Source organism: Amphiura filiformis, chromosome 6 (genome assembly GCF_039555335.1).
Source record: "Amphiura filiformis chromosome 6, Afil_fr2py, whole genome shotgun sequence".
Lineage (NCBI taxonomy): Eukaryota > Metazoa > Echinodermata > Ophiuroidea > Amphilepidida > Amphiuridae > Amphiura > Amphiura filiformis.
In genome coordinates, this window is record NC_092633.1 from 6,035,077 (window position 1) to 6,054,797 (window position 19,721).

At 35.9% G+C, this 19,721-nt stretch overlaps 1 protein-coding gene across 2 annotated transcripts; it reads left to right on the top strand.

Annotated features, from left to right (window-relative positions):
• The first annotated feature begins 659 nt into the window (after positions 1 to 659).
• LOC140154875 (mitochondrial chaperone BCS1-like) lies at positions 660 to 10,987 on the top strand. 2 transcript variants are annotated; one of them, XM_072177526.1, is made up of 8 exons: positions 660 to 701; positions 3,503 to 3,872; positions 4,929 to 5,068; positions 5,907 to 6,101; positions 6,916 to 6,979; positions 7,690 to 7,859; positions 9,025 to 9,136; positions 10,305 to 10,987. In XM_072177526.1, the coding sequence occupies exons 2-8, from the start codon at positions 3,553 to 3,555 to the stop codon at positions 10,555 to 10,557; spliced, it is 1,254 nt and encodes a 417-aa protein (XP_072033627.1). In that variant the 5' UTR covers positions 660 to 701; positions 3,503 to 3,552; the 3' UTR covers positions 10,558 to 10,987. The 2 variants fall into 2 exon arrangements, with proteins under 2 accessions (XP_072033627.1, XP_072033628.1); XM_072177527.1 differs by having other exon boundaries at positions 673 to 714.
• Positions 10,988 to 19,721: the final 8,734 nt, after the last annotated feature.

Consider the following 19,721-nt stretch of genomic DNA (forward strand, 5'->3'; position numbering starts at 1 on the left):
GTATATATCAGATGTTGCTTGTTGACGAAATTGATTGGACATACACAATTCATGATGACAATTGAAATTTCAATCAAAATGTACATAATAATAAATAGAGCATCTATAGGGCCTATGCAAATAATTTTTGCACAAAATTGGTAGAGTGTTCTTTCTTTCGTTTTCTTTATTTCTTTCTTTCTTTCCTTCTTTCTTCTTTTTCTATTTATTTATTTATTTATTTATTTATTTATTTATTTATTTATTTATTTATTTATTTATTTATTTATTTATTTATTTATTTATTTATTTATTTATTTATTTATTTATTTATTTATTTATTTATTTATTTATTTATTTATTTATTTATTTATTTAATTAATTATTTCAGTCTTACATGTACAGACAGGCTTTCTTTTTCTTCCTTCAGATTTGCTTTTGGAATCAAGCCACTGCGCTTCTATCGATTGGGTGTTTTTGGGCGTAGTATCTACAAGCTCCTTCTTGCAACCTCAGTCACATTATCAGAAATATTCAAGAACAATTTATTTTTTGGTTCACACTTGACTATGTAATTCTATAGAAAAAACACTTTATACTAATTTTTAGAATATTAAAAATGAGATGATATGGATAATTTGTTAATTCATAAATAATATTGAAGTTACATGTTAAACATTATGTGAACGAGGCCAACAAACAAGAAAACATGGCTGCGCCCAGTGAGTGAAAAATGTGTGTAAATAATGTTCTGCTTCTGGTTCTTGAAGTATATATTAATGTTGTTGAAGGTGTCTGTTGAGTAACCTAAGGCTTAGCTGAGTCCTTATAGTCATTATATAAAACGACAGATAAACATGATTTAGTTAATAACTGAATGACTGACTGCAGGACTTTTATACATGTATAAATTGTACTATAGCATAATAAATGGTGATTAGGTCAGGACAAGCAGGTGATTAGGGCAGTACATGTACACTCAGTACAAAAGTACACTGGAGCAGATAAACAAAACTAAATAGACAAAAAAACAACCGACGTTTCGAGCAGATAAACCGCTCTTCAGGGACAGACAACGAAATGTAAAAGCAAACAACAAAAACTACATTCTCTTGGTCGGGCTGACGTCACAAGTCAACAAAGGGGAAATAGCCTGGCTTTGTAAAACCAGTGTGCGCATGTGCAGTTCCCCTTTCTCGAGCTGGTTGCTATGCGCGCGCTTGTGCAAAGGGGCGAAGGGGACAATGTTCCCGGATGTCCGACCGAATGAATGCTGTAGTTTAAATATAAAGTCAAAGTCAAAAACTGAAGGTCAAGGTGAAGGCAAACTCAGTACACTAGCAGGGATGCTCATAACATTTTGAAGTTCAATATTTTTAGCTGAAAGTTCTTTCATTTGAAAGAGAATTAAATTACCTAAACAATAAGGGGTCAATCATGTTTCTAGTGCATATACTTTTGAAGTTACAGGCAAAAATAGTGTCATCAAATTGCCCAAAATTTTGTGTGTGAAATTGTGACAGCAGGCACATGTACAATGCACACTACTGTATGTGACCCCAGATGACCTCCTATTCTTTACTGTAAGAAAGCTGTTTTGGATGGTCTTGATTTACACACAAATTGCTTTTGGGTTTTGAGCTAAATCGAGTGTCGACTTGGTGGAACATGGATTGCACTATATGATAGTTTATGAATCCAGTATCATGCCAGTACCAACATAAGTCAACATCACTTAGGTTTTGGTTGTCAAAATTAACTTTTAGTGATTTTCTCCATTGAGCCCCAAAAGCCATTTTTGGACCGTACATGCACATTCCACTTCCCTATGGACGAATATCGCCACCTATAGTGTGTGATGTGAGCTATGCTACAGTAGCAAACAAGATTATTCAAGCTCAGAGCAAAATAAGCACGTCTTACCTCTATGAAAGACAGTTCACTACAGTAGTGTACTTTTGTACTGTTTTGCTATAAACACTTAAAGTCATTATGTACGATCTTATAATATCTTTTGTAATGTTTACACATGTCACAACTTGCACCTAAATGGAATCAGCCAGATTTGTTGTGTTTGTCAGAGCAAAGTTCGACATAAAGTCATAATTCAAGAAATTATGACTTTATGTCCGCCCATAGAACTGCGTGTTAAACTGCCAAAATAACAAGCAGTGTTTCTTTCACGTTACCTCGTTATTTCAGCTCAAAATGGACAGAAACCATTCCCGATCATTATTACTAGTATTATTTCAGCATTTTGAGTATATAATGACAAATTTAAACATTAAGCCTTTAATTCTGTGGGCTCAGAAATTGGCAATTTTTGGCCATCGAACTTTACCTGTTTTTGTGCCTACATCAGTTGTTTGGTTTACTGATTGAGTCTTGTTTATGTGCACAGTGATTTTCATCACTTGTTCTAGTGCACAGTGCACCATTGTATTCCCATTGATCCTTGTTGTTTTTGTAGGTTTAGCACTTTTGTGAGTCTTGGAACTGGTAACTTTTGGCTATCAAACTTTACCTACTTCTAAACATGCCTACATTTGCTGTTTGCCCCCCCCCCCCTTGCATATTGTCTAGTCTGTTTTTTACTTGTTTCCCCACATCAAGTTGGTGTACCTTGCTTGTTTTCAAGTACGGGTTTTATTAGTGACTTGACACACATTTGTATTGGTTCGATCAAACATTAAAATACTTCCAACTTTTGTACTGGATCACTCATGCATGCTCAACAAGTTTTTCAATGAAAGTGCCTCTGGCCCTAGAAGAAGTAAAAACAGATACTAATTACTACATGGTCAGAGTTCTAGGGCTAGGGCTGGCTATTGCTTGAGCTTGGCGTAAGACACTGTCAAACAGAGGTGTACCTAGTTCCAGAATACAGCAACTGTAACTTAGTACCGTATCTTCATTTATCATAGGACGTTTAGGATACCGAGTTCCACAAATAGAAACGTCACAATATGTAGGCTCATTCCCGGGGGCTCATTTTGGACTCCAAGGATGTAGCTGAGGAATAGACTGCACGGAACTCAGTCTTCAATGATAGTCAGTCATTTATCTATTGGTCGCCAAAGCGTGAGACTTGTGCCCAATGTGCGAGAGTTGACAGCCCTTGTTATACGACTATCATTTGAAGACTGAGTTCTTATGATACATCCTCTGAGGAGCAGTTTCAGACAATTGCTTGGAATTATTGGGGCAGAGGTTATCTTTTGAATTCTTTCATGGCCACTGAAGCATAGTCAAGTATGTCAAGGACACTTGGCACAAATTGAAAGACCATGTCACTGAGTCACTCTCCACAAAAGAAATTCTTTTGAATTTTTAGAATGTCAAAGGTCATAAAACACCAATTTGGTGTTCTGCTCCCAAGACTATAGTCGAAGATAGAGCCCATTGAAATCCAGTATAAGCGTGAAGAACTTCAAATACCAGATTACTGAGTCTAGTTCTCATTATACAAACTCTCAGCAGTCAGCAATATGATTGAATAATTTAATTTGGTTTTGTCATACAGATGAAAGAAGACCACAATCTAACTGGAAGCATTAATCATCGCTGATAAAAATGGGTTTTGCCGATTTGATTGCTGCTCTCAAAGACAACCCATATTTTGGTGCTGGTTTTGGACTCATAGGTGTGGGTACACTACTAGCAGTTGCCAAGAAAGGTGTGCAGTATGGCAGTATAGCAGCAAGACGACACTTCATGATGACCATGGAGGTCCCAAGCAAAGACAAGAGTTATTATTGGTTACTGAATTGGATCACTGCCAATGCTAGGAATGCCCAACATTTGAGCGTGGAGACAACATTTAAACAGAGTGAGAGTGGCAAGATTGACACACAATTTGACTTTGTGCCTAGTCCTGGAAACCATTATTTCAGGTACTGTAAAAGTCAATATTTTCGCAATTTTGAAGATTTTGTCAATTCTTGCGAGAATTAAATTTCAGCGGTTTTGATATTGATACAACAGAATCCTAATGCAAAAGGTTATTTTCGCGAGTTTTTATTTTTGCGATTTTATGTCCACTCGCGAAATTCGGGAAAATAAAAACCTCGCGAAAATTTCTACTTTTACAGTAGATTCTTAACTACCAAAAACCATCAAAATAGTATGCTTTATACTCTACTTGTATAAATAATTAACAACCACTTGAATTGCAGAATAAGTCAACTTTCCTTTCCAATATAAAATATTTTTTTGCTCATAAAAAAAATTATTAGTATGCACTATGGAAATTACAGGGTTCTTCATCAAACATGGAAATATTTGTTGGTGGACAAGTTATTACCTCCCTGGCTCAAAATACCAGGAGGTGACTAAATATATGCATAGCTATTAACAGTGGTGTACGTAGCATTGGGGGGGGGGGCAGGGGGCATGTGCCCTGGGAGCTCCTGGGCGCCACCTTAGGGGAACCGAATTGACCCCCTCCAAACGATGAATGCCATGCGCTTCGTTCGTATATTTCTGCAAATGCTCATTTGAAAGATGGGGGGCACAATTTATCCTTAGCCCTGGGCATTGCAACTCCTCTCTACGCCGCTGTATTTGAATAAGAAAGCATGTTTTAAACCAAAACTTCACTCATTTAGAGTTAAAGTGTACATTTATGTGTGTGTGTGTGTTTATCTTTGGTAATTGACCTCATTAAATAACAAAGCTTTTATTGCAGTTTTTGATGAAAAGGCTATCAAGCAAATCTGAATCTATGATAAAGAGCTGTCAAGCAATTTTGGGAATTGGCAAAAGGAGCTACAAGATTAAGCGTAGACGGTAGACCTATTCCGTTGTTTACAATTTAGACGTTTTATGCAGCCAAACGCTTCAGTTGGCCCCTAACAAGCCTGAAATTAATATCAAATGTGATACAAAAAGATATGAACCAAATTACCATTGCCTAATACATATGACCAATTTATCAATTGTGCTTATAGATACAGGAACACATGGATCTGGGTTGAACGCAACCGTGAGAAGCAAATGATAGACCTACATACAGGAACTCCATGGGAGACAGTGACATTAACAGCCATAGGGAGAAACAAGCAACTCTTCTTTGATATCCTCAACCAGTGTAAGTCTTTAGGCCTTGGAAAAATAATTGTGAGGTAAGGGTTATGTGCCTTGAAAAGAAGGCTCAGTTGGTCACAAAAATATTTTAAGTAATAATTTTTCATTCACTGAGATAGGAAGTTGTGACAGATGTCACAATTTTTTATTTTTGTTTTTTTACTCCCAGAAGCCTCAAATATGTTTTGGCCAGGGGTCCTGAGCTACGAACAGTCTGGTAACCCTTACAAACAATTATTTTTCCATGGCCGTGGTGAATTCATATCATTGCGTGAGAGCAAAAACAGCTTATAAATGTGCACAGATAAGCTATAGCTGTCACATGCATTATTACAATAAATTAACTTTGTATTAGTCAATGAAATGCACCATGTCAATGTAAATTAATAAAATTATGTTAAAGTAAATTATTGATCACCATGAATGCAATAGAAAAAGCCAACATCTTATTTACAAGAATGCCTTTCACATTAAATATATTAATAATTCAGCTGTAATTTGTACTTGTACTTAGGGATCCTCTTTCTGTTCCAGCTTGCTTGCCCTTTTTGGCCTTCTCAATACCTATTATTTACATGTATTTATTTTCAATTATTTATTTATTTCAGTTTATTTATTATTTTATGTTACAAAAATACACATGAAATACCCAATAGAGCTAGAAGAGCACTAAATTAAAAGAAAGCCTAAATGAAATAATGAGCTATTCTGATCCTGCAAGTTGATGTATACTAATGCTTATTGATTTGATACAGCAGTAAAACAATATATGTACAGAAATTCTGTGACTGTCCTGTAGTCTGTATAAGTAATTAATCTTCTCTCCTGCTTTTATCACCCAGCTAGGGAGATGGCATTGGAGAGGCAGGAAGGTAAAACCATCATGTATACTGCAATGGGTGCGGAATGGCGGCAGTTTGGCTATCCTAGAAGGCGACGCCCCATTAACTCTGTAATCCTAGACAAAGGCATCTCAGAAGGCATGCTGGATGATGTGCAAGAATTCATCAAAAATCCAAAGTGGTATTCAGACAGAGGTAAGTTGAAGTTGAGTTTTGGCCTGGGTTGGGTGCAAAAGGTGTTGGGCAACTATACCAGCAGGTCTTGATGGAGAGAATATTTCCATGAAATGCATTTGCTGTTGATCCCAGGGGAGTGGGCCTGGGTACACCTGTACATCTGTATACCTAGCAGTAGACATGGTAGAGGTTAAGTGCAAGAGGTAAGTGCCACCCTCAAGACCCTCTTTTTCAAACTCTTTAAGTTTTTTTGCATTCCAGAGACACTCATTAGCCAAAATTTGCCTCCAGATACCCCCAAATTAGCTTCAATTTTGAGCTTTAAGCACTTATTTTTCAGAAATTTCCTCCCCAAAAGGCAAAACAATTTAGACCCCATTGTAGTTCAGGAGAACACATTTTATGTCCTCAAAATCCACTCCGAAGCCAACAATTGTTGAAATCTAGATGGTACATACTTGCCACCACCACCCTGGGCTGTAGATATTAACAGGGAGTTGCAGAGAGTTATCCTGGGTATGCATGAAAATTTGGGTGTAATAGAATACAGAGATCATGTATAATAGAATAAATGCCCTGTTTAGGACAATTGTATGAAGTGCTGAATATTTTAACACCAAAGTGGTCCTCTTAAATAAGCTAACTTTTGCCTTTATTTGCTCCAGGCATTGGGCCCACTATGGCACACCCCTTATAAGCCACATGGATAACAGCAAATTCTGTATGGTAAAACACAGCTTAATTGATATATATCAGCATGGATTAATTGAAATTCATAACAAATCACTGGGTTTAATAGATTTCCTGTTAATTTGTTACTTTTGTATTTCAGGCATTCCTTACAGAAGAGGATATCTTCTATATGGCCCACCTGGCTGTGGGAAAACAAGTTACATGTAAGTAGTCAAATGGAAGTATTTCTCAAGGTCAAATGATATGTGTACTTGAACTCGGATATTTTTGGCAAAAATCCAACTTATTTTGGCTGGAAAAACATGTGAGCAAAGCGAGTGAAAAAAATTACAAATTTTTTACAGATTTTAGCACTTGAACTTATGGTTATGTGATAAAAAAACTCAACTGACTCTACTTGATAAGTTCATCTGTGAGGTCAAATTCCCCCAAAAAACGTTTTTTTGGCCCACTTTTTTTTAATGCAATGTAAAAATAAAATTCTTGGGCCAAAATTTTTTTTTATTAATTTTTAAAAACTAGATAAAAATATCTAGGGGCCGTTTTTTCATTTTTTTTGAATTTTTACCAAATTTGACCTCACAGATGAACTTATCAAGTCGTTGCCATTCTAAATATGTATACTTTTATATACTTCAGACCAACAATTTAGCAGTTATGAGGCCCGAAAGTTTCCATAATTCCAGGGTTCAGACCAACCTTAACACCAGAAATCCAAAGTCTTGCACCAAATTCAATATCCGATAACAAACGCAGTAGTCAGTTTCACTTGCTTACACAGACATTCTATTTTAAGGATGAACATCATATAAGATACCCAAGGCAGCGTTTGGATTATTGTTTTGAATCTGAAATCTTATTGTTTGTAATAATTTACGAAATTGAGTGATCCTCTTGTATTTTTTCTCCCCAGCATGGCATTAGCAGGACAGTTGCAGTACAGCATATGTGTTATGAATCTGAGTGAGCGTAGTTTATCTGATGACCGTCTTAATCATCTCATGAATGTAGCACCACAACAAAGTATCATACTACTGGAAGATATTGATGCAGCATTTGTTAGCAGAGAAGACCAGGATGATGGTAGGACAGAAAATTAATAATAAGATCAACCTTATTAAATTCAGTGTCTTGCTAGATACCCGTCCACATTTTAGATGGACAATTTGTTTCTAGGACAGGCAAAGCAAATAATGAAAAAGTTATATTGAACTCTGGTTGAATTAAATTTATACATGTTGGCCAAAGAAACACACATTTGAAGTCACTTTCGAATCTAAAGAATACAAGATTAATCAGGATTGCTTAATTAAAATTACATAAAAATGTTCTTAAACAAATCCAAATAAAGGTGATCTTGGCATACCGCAATGCGTTTTGTCGGCTGCTTTCTATTGGTAGCTGATGTAGATGGCGCTACCAATAGGAAGCAGCTGACGAGAAAGGTCAAAACTGGTCATTCAATTTGCGAAAGTGCTGTTACAGCACAAAATGTCATTGAGGTACATGTATGTCAACATCACCTTTATTTGGATTTGTTTAAGGTTTTGGGTTTTGAGGGCCCTGTTTAGAATAAGGAAATTATTTCAAAAACCAAAGCTGGGCTTGGTAATATTTCTGTCGGGCTTGTCACTTTTAGAGTTAAAAGTCTGACTGGTAAGTGCCTCAAAATGTTAAGGCCCATCCCTGGGGACAGTCATCAGGAGACCCTCTAATCTTCTAAAATTTTAAGTTTTATTTGATTTTGCAAAATGAAATTGAAAATGCATAAGTTTTACTTGTGAAGACATAGAATGTATGAAAATTTTATTTTAACCAATTATTCAGTTTCCATTTGATCCCACTAACATGTTTGAATCAGTGTTGCAAGCAGGACCTTCCGTAAAGGTGTCATTGCTGTAGCGAAGGAGAATCCAGACTCTCAGTATCAACTTGTTTTGGTGCTGTTAGGTATGGGGGAAATTTGAAGTAAATACAAAACTATTTGTCATAAAATCCTACGATCAAGATATGTTTGTGACACTCCTTCAATGCAATCATGACATTACAACATGAATCTTTTTCACATCGCATGCATCTGTCTGCGCGAGTTTCACACAAGTAGTGATTTAGTTTTAAATGCTTCATAGCAAAATTGACTACCCAAAATTTGCCTCCATGCCTAAATTAAGATAGTGGCAAATCCTGATTCTCCTTGTTTCATTCATTAATAACTCTTGATTTGTGTTTTTGTTTTGTCCTCTTGTAGCCAAATATCAAGGAATGGGTAGAGTTACTTTGAGTGGGTTGTTGAATACTTTAGATGGAGTAGCCTCAACTGAAGCTCGTATAGTGTTTATGACGACAAACTACCTCGACAGGTAAGTTGTTGTTGCCATCATTTCGCATAATGCCACCCATTTCCTCAAAACCTGATTCTTGGAAATAAAGCAATGAATTCCTCATCAATTTGAAATAAACAGGCAATAATTGATTAATTAATCCACTTTTTTCTTCAATCATTTTTCACATCCCCAATGTATGTATTACAAATAAAATTGACAAAGTTGATACCTTGTAGTTTTCCTGATTTAAAAACAGGAAGCCCCATCTGGCCAGTTCTCCACAGAAGAACTGACTTACACCTGTTACTTTGATGACAGACAGAACAGAATTTACATGGATAAATTTTAACCTTGACTAATTCCCCAAGGAACTTGAACCAAAAGTGGGGCTTTCCAGTGCTGTACGGTGCAAAACCTGATTGAGGAGCCAATGGCTCCTAACTTTATAAATTTAGGCGCCCAAATTTTGCTCCCAGGTAAAAAATCTGAGGTGCCAACTGAACAGCCATGTGCGTTGAATGTTCATAGCTGCTGTACTCAATCTACATATTCCCATTGAACGCTACATACTCCATACAGCATGTAGCCTACTAGTGTAGGCCTATATGTTTTCCAGAAGTCCCCATTGAGACATGATAAATGCATATATTCATAGCATACATTCATACTCTTGAATGCTACATTACATACATGTTTTGCATTTGCTGGCGATTAAAAGCTTCAATAGTTGGTCGCCATTGGCGCCAGGGATTGAATATTTAGTCGCCATTAGAAAAAATATAATCGCCAATGCGCCTAAAATGGTCGCACCGTACAGCACTGGGGCTTTCACTTTAATCAAATCAGTAATAGTTGGGGACACCAGAGGCGAGATTCAATCAAGTACATCCCAAGGCTATATCTTAATTCCGGGTACTGAGGGGCAAATTTGTGGCATTAAACCATGGGCCATGACAGCAGCCACATGTAAATCTAGAACAGCTAGGTAGGTGTCTTAAACTAGATCATGTATTCACATCTACCGGGTGGCCATGGTTGCAGGTGTACAGTATTGTAGTCTGTGATGATTCCACACGTACAATGACAACGTGGTCATATAATACATAAAGGTTGATACACAGCTATAGCATACCCTCTAGAAAATATATGTGAATCTACTCCTTTAATCTAATTTTGATTTCTTCACATTTCTTTACACTTGCAGGCTGGATCCAGCTCTAATACGTCCAGGACGAGTAGACCTTAAACAACTGATAGGACATGCAACAGAACATCAGTTACACCAGATGTACATGAGATTCTATCCTGAACTGGGTCATAAAATGGCTGCTGAATTTGCTAGCCAAGTAACTGAGAGCAAGAGGCCTGTCAGCGTTGCTGCTGTACAAGGTTTCTTTATGATACATAAAAACAATGGACATGCTGTTTTAGAAAATATCAATAAATTATGGAGTTAGCAGGATGTGATTATGAACTATTGACAATCAATAATATTGAAATAAAGCTGTTCTTAGGAGCAGGAAATCTATGAATGCAGATGGGAAACGCAAGACCTGTGATATATTACGGTATGCAAGATGTGATCAATCCAAGATGACCAGAGACAATTTTGAAAATTGAGTGATGCTGTTATTGATTGCACAAATATAATAACACTTCCGTACATCATGCAGATAATATAGTGCCTGTGAGCCTAGTAACCCCGTAATTGTTTTCCAGATTTACTGGCTAGGCCTTAAAAAGTTATGATACACAGCAATGCATATATCCATCTTTCTCTTCCATGTGGTAAGTCAGATGGGATAAAGTGTAAGAAGTTGCATCAATGCACATACATGTAATTCAACAATTTTCCAGGGATGCCAACCTTGCAACTCAAGAAACTGTACTCACAGACCCCAAAAACTGTATTTTGCCATACAAAACTGTATTTTGCCATACAAAACTGTATTTTGCCATACAAAACTGTATTTTGCCATACAAAACTGTATTTTTTAGGGAGCAAAGCGACCGGTGCATCGCGTCATGCAGCCGGGGTCACCTGGTGGGGTCCATGGGCAACGGCCCGGTGGTGGTCGAGGGAGTGAAGCCCCCCAAAGCTACAGTTTCTGTAAAAACCCTTTTAAGCCCCTTACAGAAGACAAATTTGATAGTTAAAATGCAATTTTCAAAGAGGCTCCATTTTGGAGTTATAGCACTTTTTAATGTCCACTATCCTATACTTAACCATGTACAAGGCATTTTTGAAACTGCTGCACTGGCTTTATTACATGATTTGCATGGCTGCCCTTCATATATATGATGCACTATTACAAAATCATTATTCATTGATTCAAGTGGACCATTCCACCAGAAGTCAAACACCCACCTCCCCCAACCCCGCCCGGGGGCTACTGGTGATTACTATTTTTCACAGCAAGGACAAGGTATGTATCAACAAGAAATTAAAATGTAAAATTCAAAGAGGCTCCATTTTCGAGTTACAGCACTTTTTAATGTCCACTTTCATATACTTAACCATGTACAAGGCATTTTTGAAACGGCTGCACTGGCTTTATTACATGATTGGTGTGGCTGACCTTCATATATATGATGCACAATTTCCTACTAGTAATTCATTGATTCAAGTGGACCATTCCACCAGAACTCAAACACCCACCTCCCCCACACCCACTCGGTGGGGGCGGGGGTCACCTGTGTGGCCTACCTCACATCATAGATACATGCTTGAAACGCTGAAGCATATTTGAAAAAAATATTAATGTGCCACTGAGTGCACCATTAATTTTTTTAATGTGCATGCATCATCCGATAGTCGGCAGTTAGGAAACCATCTTGTAGGCCTATTCTTTTGCACCAATAAATAGTTGACTAAATACTTTCAGAAGACATTGCATATGTAGCAGTTAGATAGTTAATAAAAATATTAATGTGCATGAACCATCTGAAAGTCAAGAACAAATTATTTCGGAAACCATATTGTAGGCCTATTTTAACATGTTACATATTTTTCAATGTGCATGCATCATCCGAAAGTCGGCAGAAAAACGCTGTAGAAATCCATTTTGTAGGCCATTCTTTTGCACCAGTAGAGCTAAATAGTTGACTAAGTACCTTCAGAAGACATTACATAGGTAGCAGTTAGATAGTTAATAAAAAATATTAATGTGCATGAACCATCTGAAAGTCAAGAGAAAATTATTTCGGAAACCATCTTGTAGGCTTACTAACCATGCTAAATATTTTTTAATGTGCACCATCCGAAAGTGCGTGATTAACGGGCAGTGGAACCTAACGAAGCCAGATTTTGTTTCAACTTTTTATACAACGCTAGGCTTCAAATTATCGGTTATTTTAACTCCAGTAAGTGAAATTGACATCAGTCGTTTACAGGTTTTTTTCTTTGATAGGCTAAACGGAAAATCGTATTTTTTGAGGAGAAAACGTAAAATCGTATTTTAAACAAAAAATCGTACAAAATACGGCAAAATCGTACTAGTTGGCATCCCTGATTTTCCCCTTCATTTTGTTATTTAACTGATTATGAAAGATGGCTATGCATTGGTGTATTGTGTACTGTAACTTTTTAGGTAGCCAGTTGGTCTGGTAACCAATAAAATCACCAGGCTGACAGGCACTATTACTTGCCTGATGTTAGATGGTGCTGTTTCTATGATCTTCTGATATGGATTCCAAATCTGAAATTTATCTGTTCCCTAAATACAAACCAAAACATAGTTTCATTCTAGGAGGATGGTTCAATTTCATCACAATGGATATATTGGATGAATGACCTTGATCCTGTCTCAAGGGAACTGTAAAGTTACAGATACATTGGATGAATGACCTTGATCCTGTCTAAGGGGAACTGTAAAGTTACAAGGAAATGAAATCCAGAAACATATTGTAAAGAAACAAAAAGATCAAATTTTCATTTTAGCGGTGATGATACCCTGCTAGCCTACTCCTTAGACATGCTTCCATTAATGACCATGCCACAGCCACACGCAAGCTCTTGGACACCAGCCAAGGGCTAGATTAATTTTCACAAAATTTACCAACACCTCTGTTTCATCTTCGAAAGTCTCGCTGACCTGTTCAAAAATATGACTTCAGCAGGTATATTTTGCATGAGAATTGATAAATTTACAATGTTTTGACCCATAATCAAGGTGAATTGTGGTGTTAAATGTACCAAAAAGAAATATGCATGCTACACTTTAGGTGACATTCTGCCTGATAGATCCAGCTGGTCTTATGTGGTCTACCAGGTAACTGGTCCCCCTCAAGCCAATTTTGTACAGCAGTTGTCCTCAGGGACACAAAAATTGCTACAGTGATCAAATGCCAGAAGTGATTGTACAATGCTACCAGCTTTTTTGTTGTCACTAGCGAATTAGCAGTCCTGTACAATGATTTTATAAAGTCGATAATATATTATCGACTTCAGTACATCACATGGGCGCAGCCATTTGCAGTTGGCGCCAGGTTGTCTGGCATATCGCTTGAAGCTCTGCGTGTGGTCTTCCTGTAGTTTTCAATGGCAAGGTAGGAACTGTGGCCATTTTTCTGCTTAAAAAATTGTATTTTGTGCTAATTTAAAACAATATTACAGAAAATTCTCTCGATAACTTTTTAAATCTCTCGACAAAGATTTTACAAATATTGTTTTGTGCATTCTATATGAAATTTGGAATCACCCAGTGCTCAGAATTTTTGCCGTAAGCGGTTTATCAAAAAGTCATGATTCATTTTCAAAATTCTCCTATTCATTTGTGTGTGCAGATGAAAATCATCCAGCCATCTGACAATGGGTGGTCTGCTAATGGCTGCCTCCATGAGCTCTACTCGGTAATATATTATCGACTATATAAAATCATTGTACAGGACTGATTAGTGTGATATGGGTATAAGGCAAAAAAAAAAAAGATTGTTTGCTTGTCTTCCACAACTTTTTCAGAATTGGGTCGGTAGGTCAGGATTTTTTTTATTATTATTTTTTTTAAGGTCATAGCCAAAACATGACTATGCCTTTAATTATCTTAATAAATAGCCCAAATAGTTGTGTATACCACTTCATTCATGTTTTTAGAACAGTTAAGAAGTGTGTAGAAACTGTAAAAAAAAATCAGGACATCAAAAAAACTTTTCCAGATTAGTGTCGGTCGATGGAGGACAAACAATCTTTTTAGGCCGAATGCATGAAGAAGCTTACATGCAACTTTCCTCTCTCTTTATGGATTTTCAAACTCAATAATTTACAGTCCAATCTTTGGGATATCATTTAACAATCCTACACCAAAAATAATATTGTTTGATTGACATAACAAAAAACAATAGGATATGTAGTTCGGGATTGTTTTTCTTTTCATTTTTCAAATACTAAAAGACAGCAATACATGAAGAATATCATATATACGGTCAAATGCATTTATCTTTCTTTTAACTTTAAGGCGACGAAAAAAGAAAACCCTGTTCTACGGGCCTGACCGACCCAAATTTTGAACAAATTGGGGAAACAAATTTCCTGTACAAATCATGAATGCCGACCCAAATTTTGGAAATTTCAGGAACAAAATTTTTTTTTGTATTTTCTCAAATTGCAAATTATTTACAGATTGGGTCATTTCCGAAAACAAAACAAAACGAAAATAAATGGGCCGACCGACCGACCTAGTTGCAAGGTCCGTCCGCCCGTAGAACAGGGTTTCTTTTTTTTCGTCGCCTAAGCAGTCACAAACTACTTTTTATCCCCTACCTCAAAATATTAAATACAAGTATTCGGGGGTCTGCAGTATATTTAGGCCGAGAAAAAGAGATAGAGAAGCGACACTCTGTACAAACTGCCTATACCATGCTATACAGCAGTTGAAGACATGCAATTCATAGCGTCGTCATGCCGCCAAGTCTTACTACTGAACGTGTAATGAGAAGATACTATAGAGTCCTACATAGAGATCTGAGGAAGAGACGATCCGAATTGACCTAGTGACCTATAATTTATTAGAGAATCACATTTTTAGAGTATAAGTCCGCCCACCGCTGTCAATAATTCTAATGAACAAATGAAACAAGCTCTGGCATTCTGGCAATGACGTAATCCTAATTATAAATGAGAAAATCACATTGTACATGTAACTGTCTGCTGTACTTCATGTCTTCCAACAAGTGCCGGAGTGTCGCGGCCCTGATTTAGGGTAGGTCAGGTTAAGCCAATCAAACATTTCTTTTTGCCCTGTGTACTATGAACTGATCGACTTGTAAGTTTTGCATACTGACCAATGCCAAATTACTATAAACCATCCCTAAATAAATCTGTGAAATGCCCTCAGATTTGCAGAGCATGAACAGCAACAGTGCCAAAAAAAATGTTGCTATTTTAGTATGTAGTGGTAATTACAAAGGACCAATTCATCAGTATGCAGTGATATTGTCAAGGTCTATAGGGACCAATCCAAAAGATTGATGTCATCCTTTAAAGGAGTTTTGTTAGGGAGGGGGTTAAAAATGTTTGTTTTTCCTAATCTATGCCTTTAAAAACGTTTGTTTTTTAAACACTTCCGGATTCTTCATAGATGGGGACAGAGTCAGTTTTTGAAGTAAATTAGTTATGCTTGTAGTATGTCATAAATTGGGTTGTTTCCTAAGATTGGTGCAAATTGATTATCTGTAACTTGATTTGTCAATGGTCTTTACAATTTTAAACATTGTATTTTAAAAATATGGTCAACAACCAGGTTGGTAGGGTTTGTGGTATCTCAAATATCCTTAGTGTACTTCACAGTAACTTCACACAAAAGATTAAAAAAATCGAAGAAATAATATCTTGTTTCTTGTTTTATTAGTATTACTATCATGTACGTGAACCCAGCCCTTTCCACCTCTACAATAATACACAAAAGTTATCAAATAAGCAAATACATACATTGCTTTAAAAGTACTGTACTACAGTTAATATTTTATTTTTTGTCACAATGACCTATCCATTATGACTGCCGCTAAATTTGCACCTTTTGAGAAAGTTTCAAGCACCCAGAAAAAAAGTAAAAGATATATTTAATTATTACTACAATTTTGTAGTGTCAAACCCTGAATTTGACAAAGTGCTTATAGATTATATAACATGCTACATATACAGCAAACACAAAATGTTTTACAGAAACATTAAAAGATCTGGTTATAACATTGCAAAAACATTTTTGAAAACATGCTGCAAAATATTTTGCCAAGATATGTTTTGCAATATACATTTTGACATTGTTAACATGTTGTTGTACTGTGTTTTTATATAAAACATTTCAACACACCCAACACTGAAATGTTAATAAAACATAACATGTTTTATAAAATGTTTATAACACTTCGTCAACATTTTTGTGTTTGTATATTCTATGGAGTAGTAAGTGGCAAGTGTAACTTGCAGGGGGTGTGAGTGACCTCTATTGAAAAAGAGGAAAAAAAAAAAAAAAAAGCACTGAAATATGCTCAAAATGGGCTGAAAATGAAAGAAAAAGCTGAAATTTTGCCTCAAAGAAATTTCCAAAAAAGAGGAATTCAGCTTAAAAGAGGAGATTTCACACCCCTGAACTTCTAATCTGAAGTTCAGGAAGAGAACTAAAAAGTAAGCTCTAATGTCTGTGGAGGAAATGTTAACCTTTCATAAAAATGTTGTTTTTTTAAACTTCTTCTTTTGTTGATTTCTCTCAGCCACATGCTTTGATAGATTTCAATTGGACTTGGACACAATGACCCTTGGGAAATAAGAATGTGTGATGTCAATCAGCTTGCACACTTGCAAATGTGTTCATTTTTTTTCATGTTTTTTTTTTTTGGCAGGGACACATTAATTAATGCATCACATTAATTTACTAATCTACTTGTAACAGTGGAAACTCAAACACAAAATTTTCAGCACCTTGGATTTTTTTGTGTTAACAGACTATGTGTTTATGCGTTACCACTATACAAAGTTCTATCAAAAATATATTTAACCAGTCAATTTCTAGATGACTGCACAAACAAAATAATTCAGGAGACCTATATACAAAACAAATGAGAGCTTAACCTTGGGTTGCTCAACACAGAATAACACAACAAAACATACTTCTATACAGGAATGAAGTACATACTATTTACCATGCCACAAAATGTCAGCATTAACATTAACATTGACGAGAGCGTATTTTAAGCGCACATCACATATATGACCCGATCCAGTCCACTCAGGCTGAAGTCATATTTTTCAAAATTGAGTTATTTTCAGGTTTATATGAAGTAAAAGGAAATTCTATCAGTCACTCCAAACCCCATATTTATAACTGATCAAGTTGCAACATTTTTGCAATATGTTCATAGTCTAACTCTGACTAACTATAACCTTATTTCTGGCTATATCTCAGTTTTATATTTGCTGACATTAGCCTGAGTGGACTAAATCGGGTCACACATTATCTGTGTTGAAACTCAATCGTTTCTGTGATCTGCTGCATCATACGCAATGTTAGCTCTTGACTTTGCAACATCACAGTAGTGTACGCTCGTCAAAAGTTTTCAACAAAATAAAACAGTTGGCATATTTTAAAAACAAATTCATGTTCTTCATGATACTTGATTGGGTCAGATAAACAAGTGAAGAGGCTTACGCTTCATAAATGGGAACACAGAAAAAAAAACTAGGACACAAAATCAAATATCTAGGTCAGATATTTGTTTTGAAGCAATGTGATCTGAAAATCCAATTTGAGAGAAAATGGGCCAAAAACATGCAATTTTGCATAATTTCTTACATGTGTACCATTTCAGTCACAAAATTAAATGACTTGGCACACATCTAAGTATTCAAAATTTGGAGTACAGGCTATGAATTTGCTCATAAATTTAACATTTTATGTTAATTTTGATAATTGGTTTGAAAGATATTAGAAAAAATGTTTCCCAAAAATTTAAATGCATAACCTGAAATTAGTCTTAGTACAAAGGTTTGATTGTGGCAGCATACATGTACCCCAAAAAAAAATATTAAAAAAAATCAACCATGAAAACACATGTTTTTGGACCTTTTCCCTCAAAATTGGCAAAATATTAAAATTGTCTTTTATTGCCAGTTAGAACTAAGTAAAGGATTGAGATTTGGCAGTTTCATTTTTTTCAATAATATTTTTTAATTCCCAAAAGATAGTGCTGTGTTTTTCTGGAATCTGGAGTACATGTTTGTCACAATACAAAGACATAAATTACACCCTTACAAAAACAAACATTTGGCTGCTGGCATGACGATAACATGGCAAGAATTGTATGGATATAAACGCATGTAAATTAAAATCAGTTACTTAATTCAAAATGTAATGGCCCTGTACTTGGGCAGCAAGGGTTGATTTAGGGTTCAAATATAATTGGGGAATCCAATCTTCTTAAATTTATAAAACAGTTGGCCCTATATTACGCTTCAACATGCTATTTTAATCTACTGATCTGTAAAACAATGAAATCAGCAGTATTCAATCTAATAAACAAAATGATGCAATTCTGTGGTGCATTAATTCCAGAGATCATACAATGAGGTATGTTTTGCAGATTTCCTTTAATTACAAATTAAGTGTACATACTACTGCTAACCGTCCAGCTAAAGGTCCTTATGCGTGTGCATTGCATTAGTTCCGAGGACTCTCACATAACAACACACCGAGGACCCTGTACTTAACGAGGACCTAAACATATGTTCTCGCCACATAAACCTTGTTAAATGCCAAAAAATGAGGTCTTATACCCCCTCTACAGCTTACATGAACAGCCATGTTCAGTATTACCGACTTCTTGAGCCTTTGACATGACAACACACCAAGGCCATTTGGACTTGTAAAAATGTTGCCATTTTCAGGTCCTTGGAAGTATTTGTAATGCACAAGGGGTAGGGGTGGCCCGTGCACACGCTTGACGTCACATGCGCATACACAAGGGTTAATGCTTAAAAAGGTCACTGCAATATATTACAGCTCCTAGTTTGAAATCTAAGGACTTAGTGCCAATATATATGCATTGGGCAAGGCACTTTATTGAGCCTAGGTCATAGTCATACTCATACCCTAGTGTATTTGGGAATCTGATAGAATGTAAAAAACAAATAAAACAATGAATTACAAATAATTAAAAAGGAAATTAAAACAATTGAATAAAAGTATAAATAAATAGGATTTATAATGTGCAAAATCAACTTTTGTGGAGGAAAGGGAACCTGGTAAAATAGGCCATCTTCCTTGGACAATGGACATGAATACTGAAGTACCTGAGAAAAATTCAACAACAGTACATCAACAACTGCACCAAACCCTTTCTCCAACACATCCTCAACAATTCTCAAATTTGTGAAACTTGGTTTTTATAAAGTAGAATAATTCTGTTATTCTGTAGCAACTGCAACACAAATTAGTTTAAAGCCATATTATAACATTTGCTGAGGAGGATGCCCTCACTGATTTTTTAAAATTATTTTTTTACACAATTATATTGTACTTTATTAAACCAATATACCATGCAAAAATGAAGACTCTAGGTGCTGTAGTTTTTTCAAAATCCGAGATTTTGAATAAAACGACGGAACCGGTGTTTTATTATTAACGACGGA

Bases quoted from the DNA above. Each gene is read 5' to 3' on its own strand.
- LOC140154875 (XM_072177526.1), top strand. From the start codon at position 3,553: ATGGGTTTTGCCGATTTGATTGCTGCTCTCAAAGACAACCCATATTTT. The intron at 3,873-4,928 runs GTACTGTAAAAG...TTGTGCTTATAG, and splicing joins CCTGGAAACCATTATTTCAG to ATACAGGAACACATGGATCT. The intron at 6,102-6,915 runs GTAAGTTGAAGT...TTTGTATTTCAG, and splicing joins AAAGTGGTATTCAGACAGAG to GCATTCCTTACAGAAGAGGA.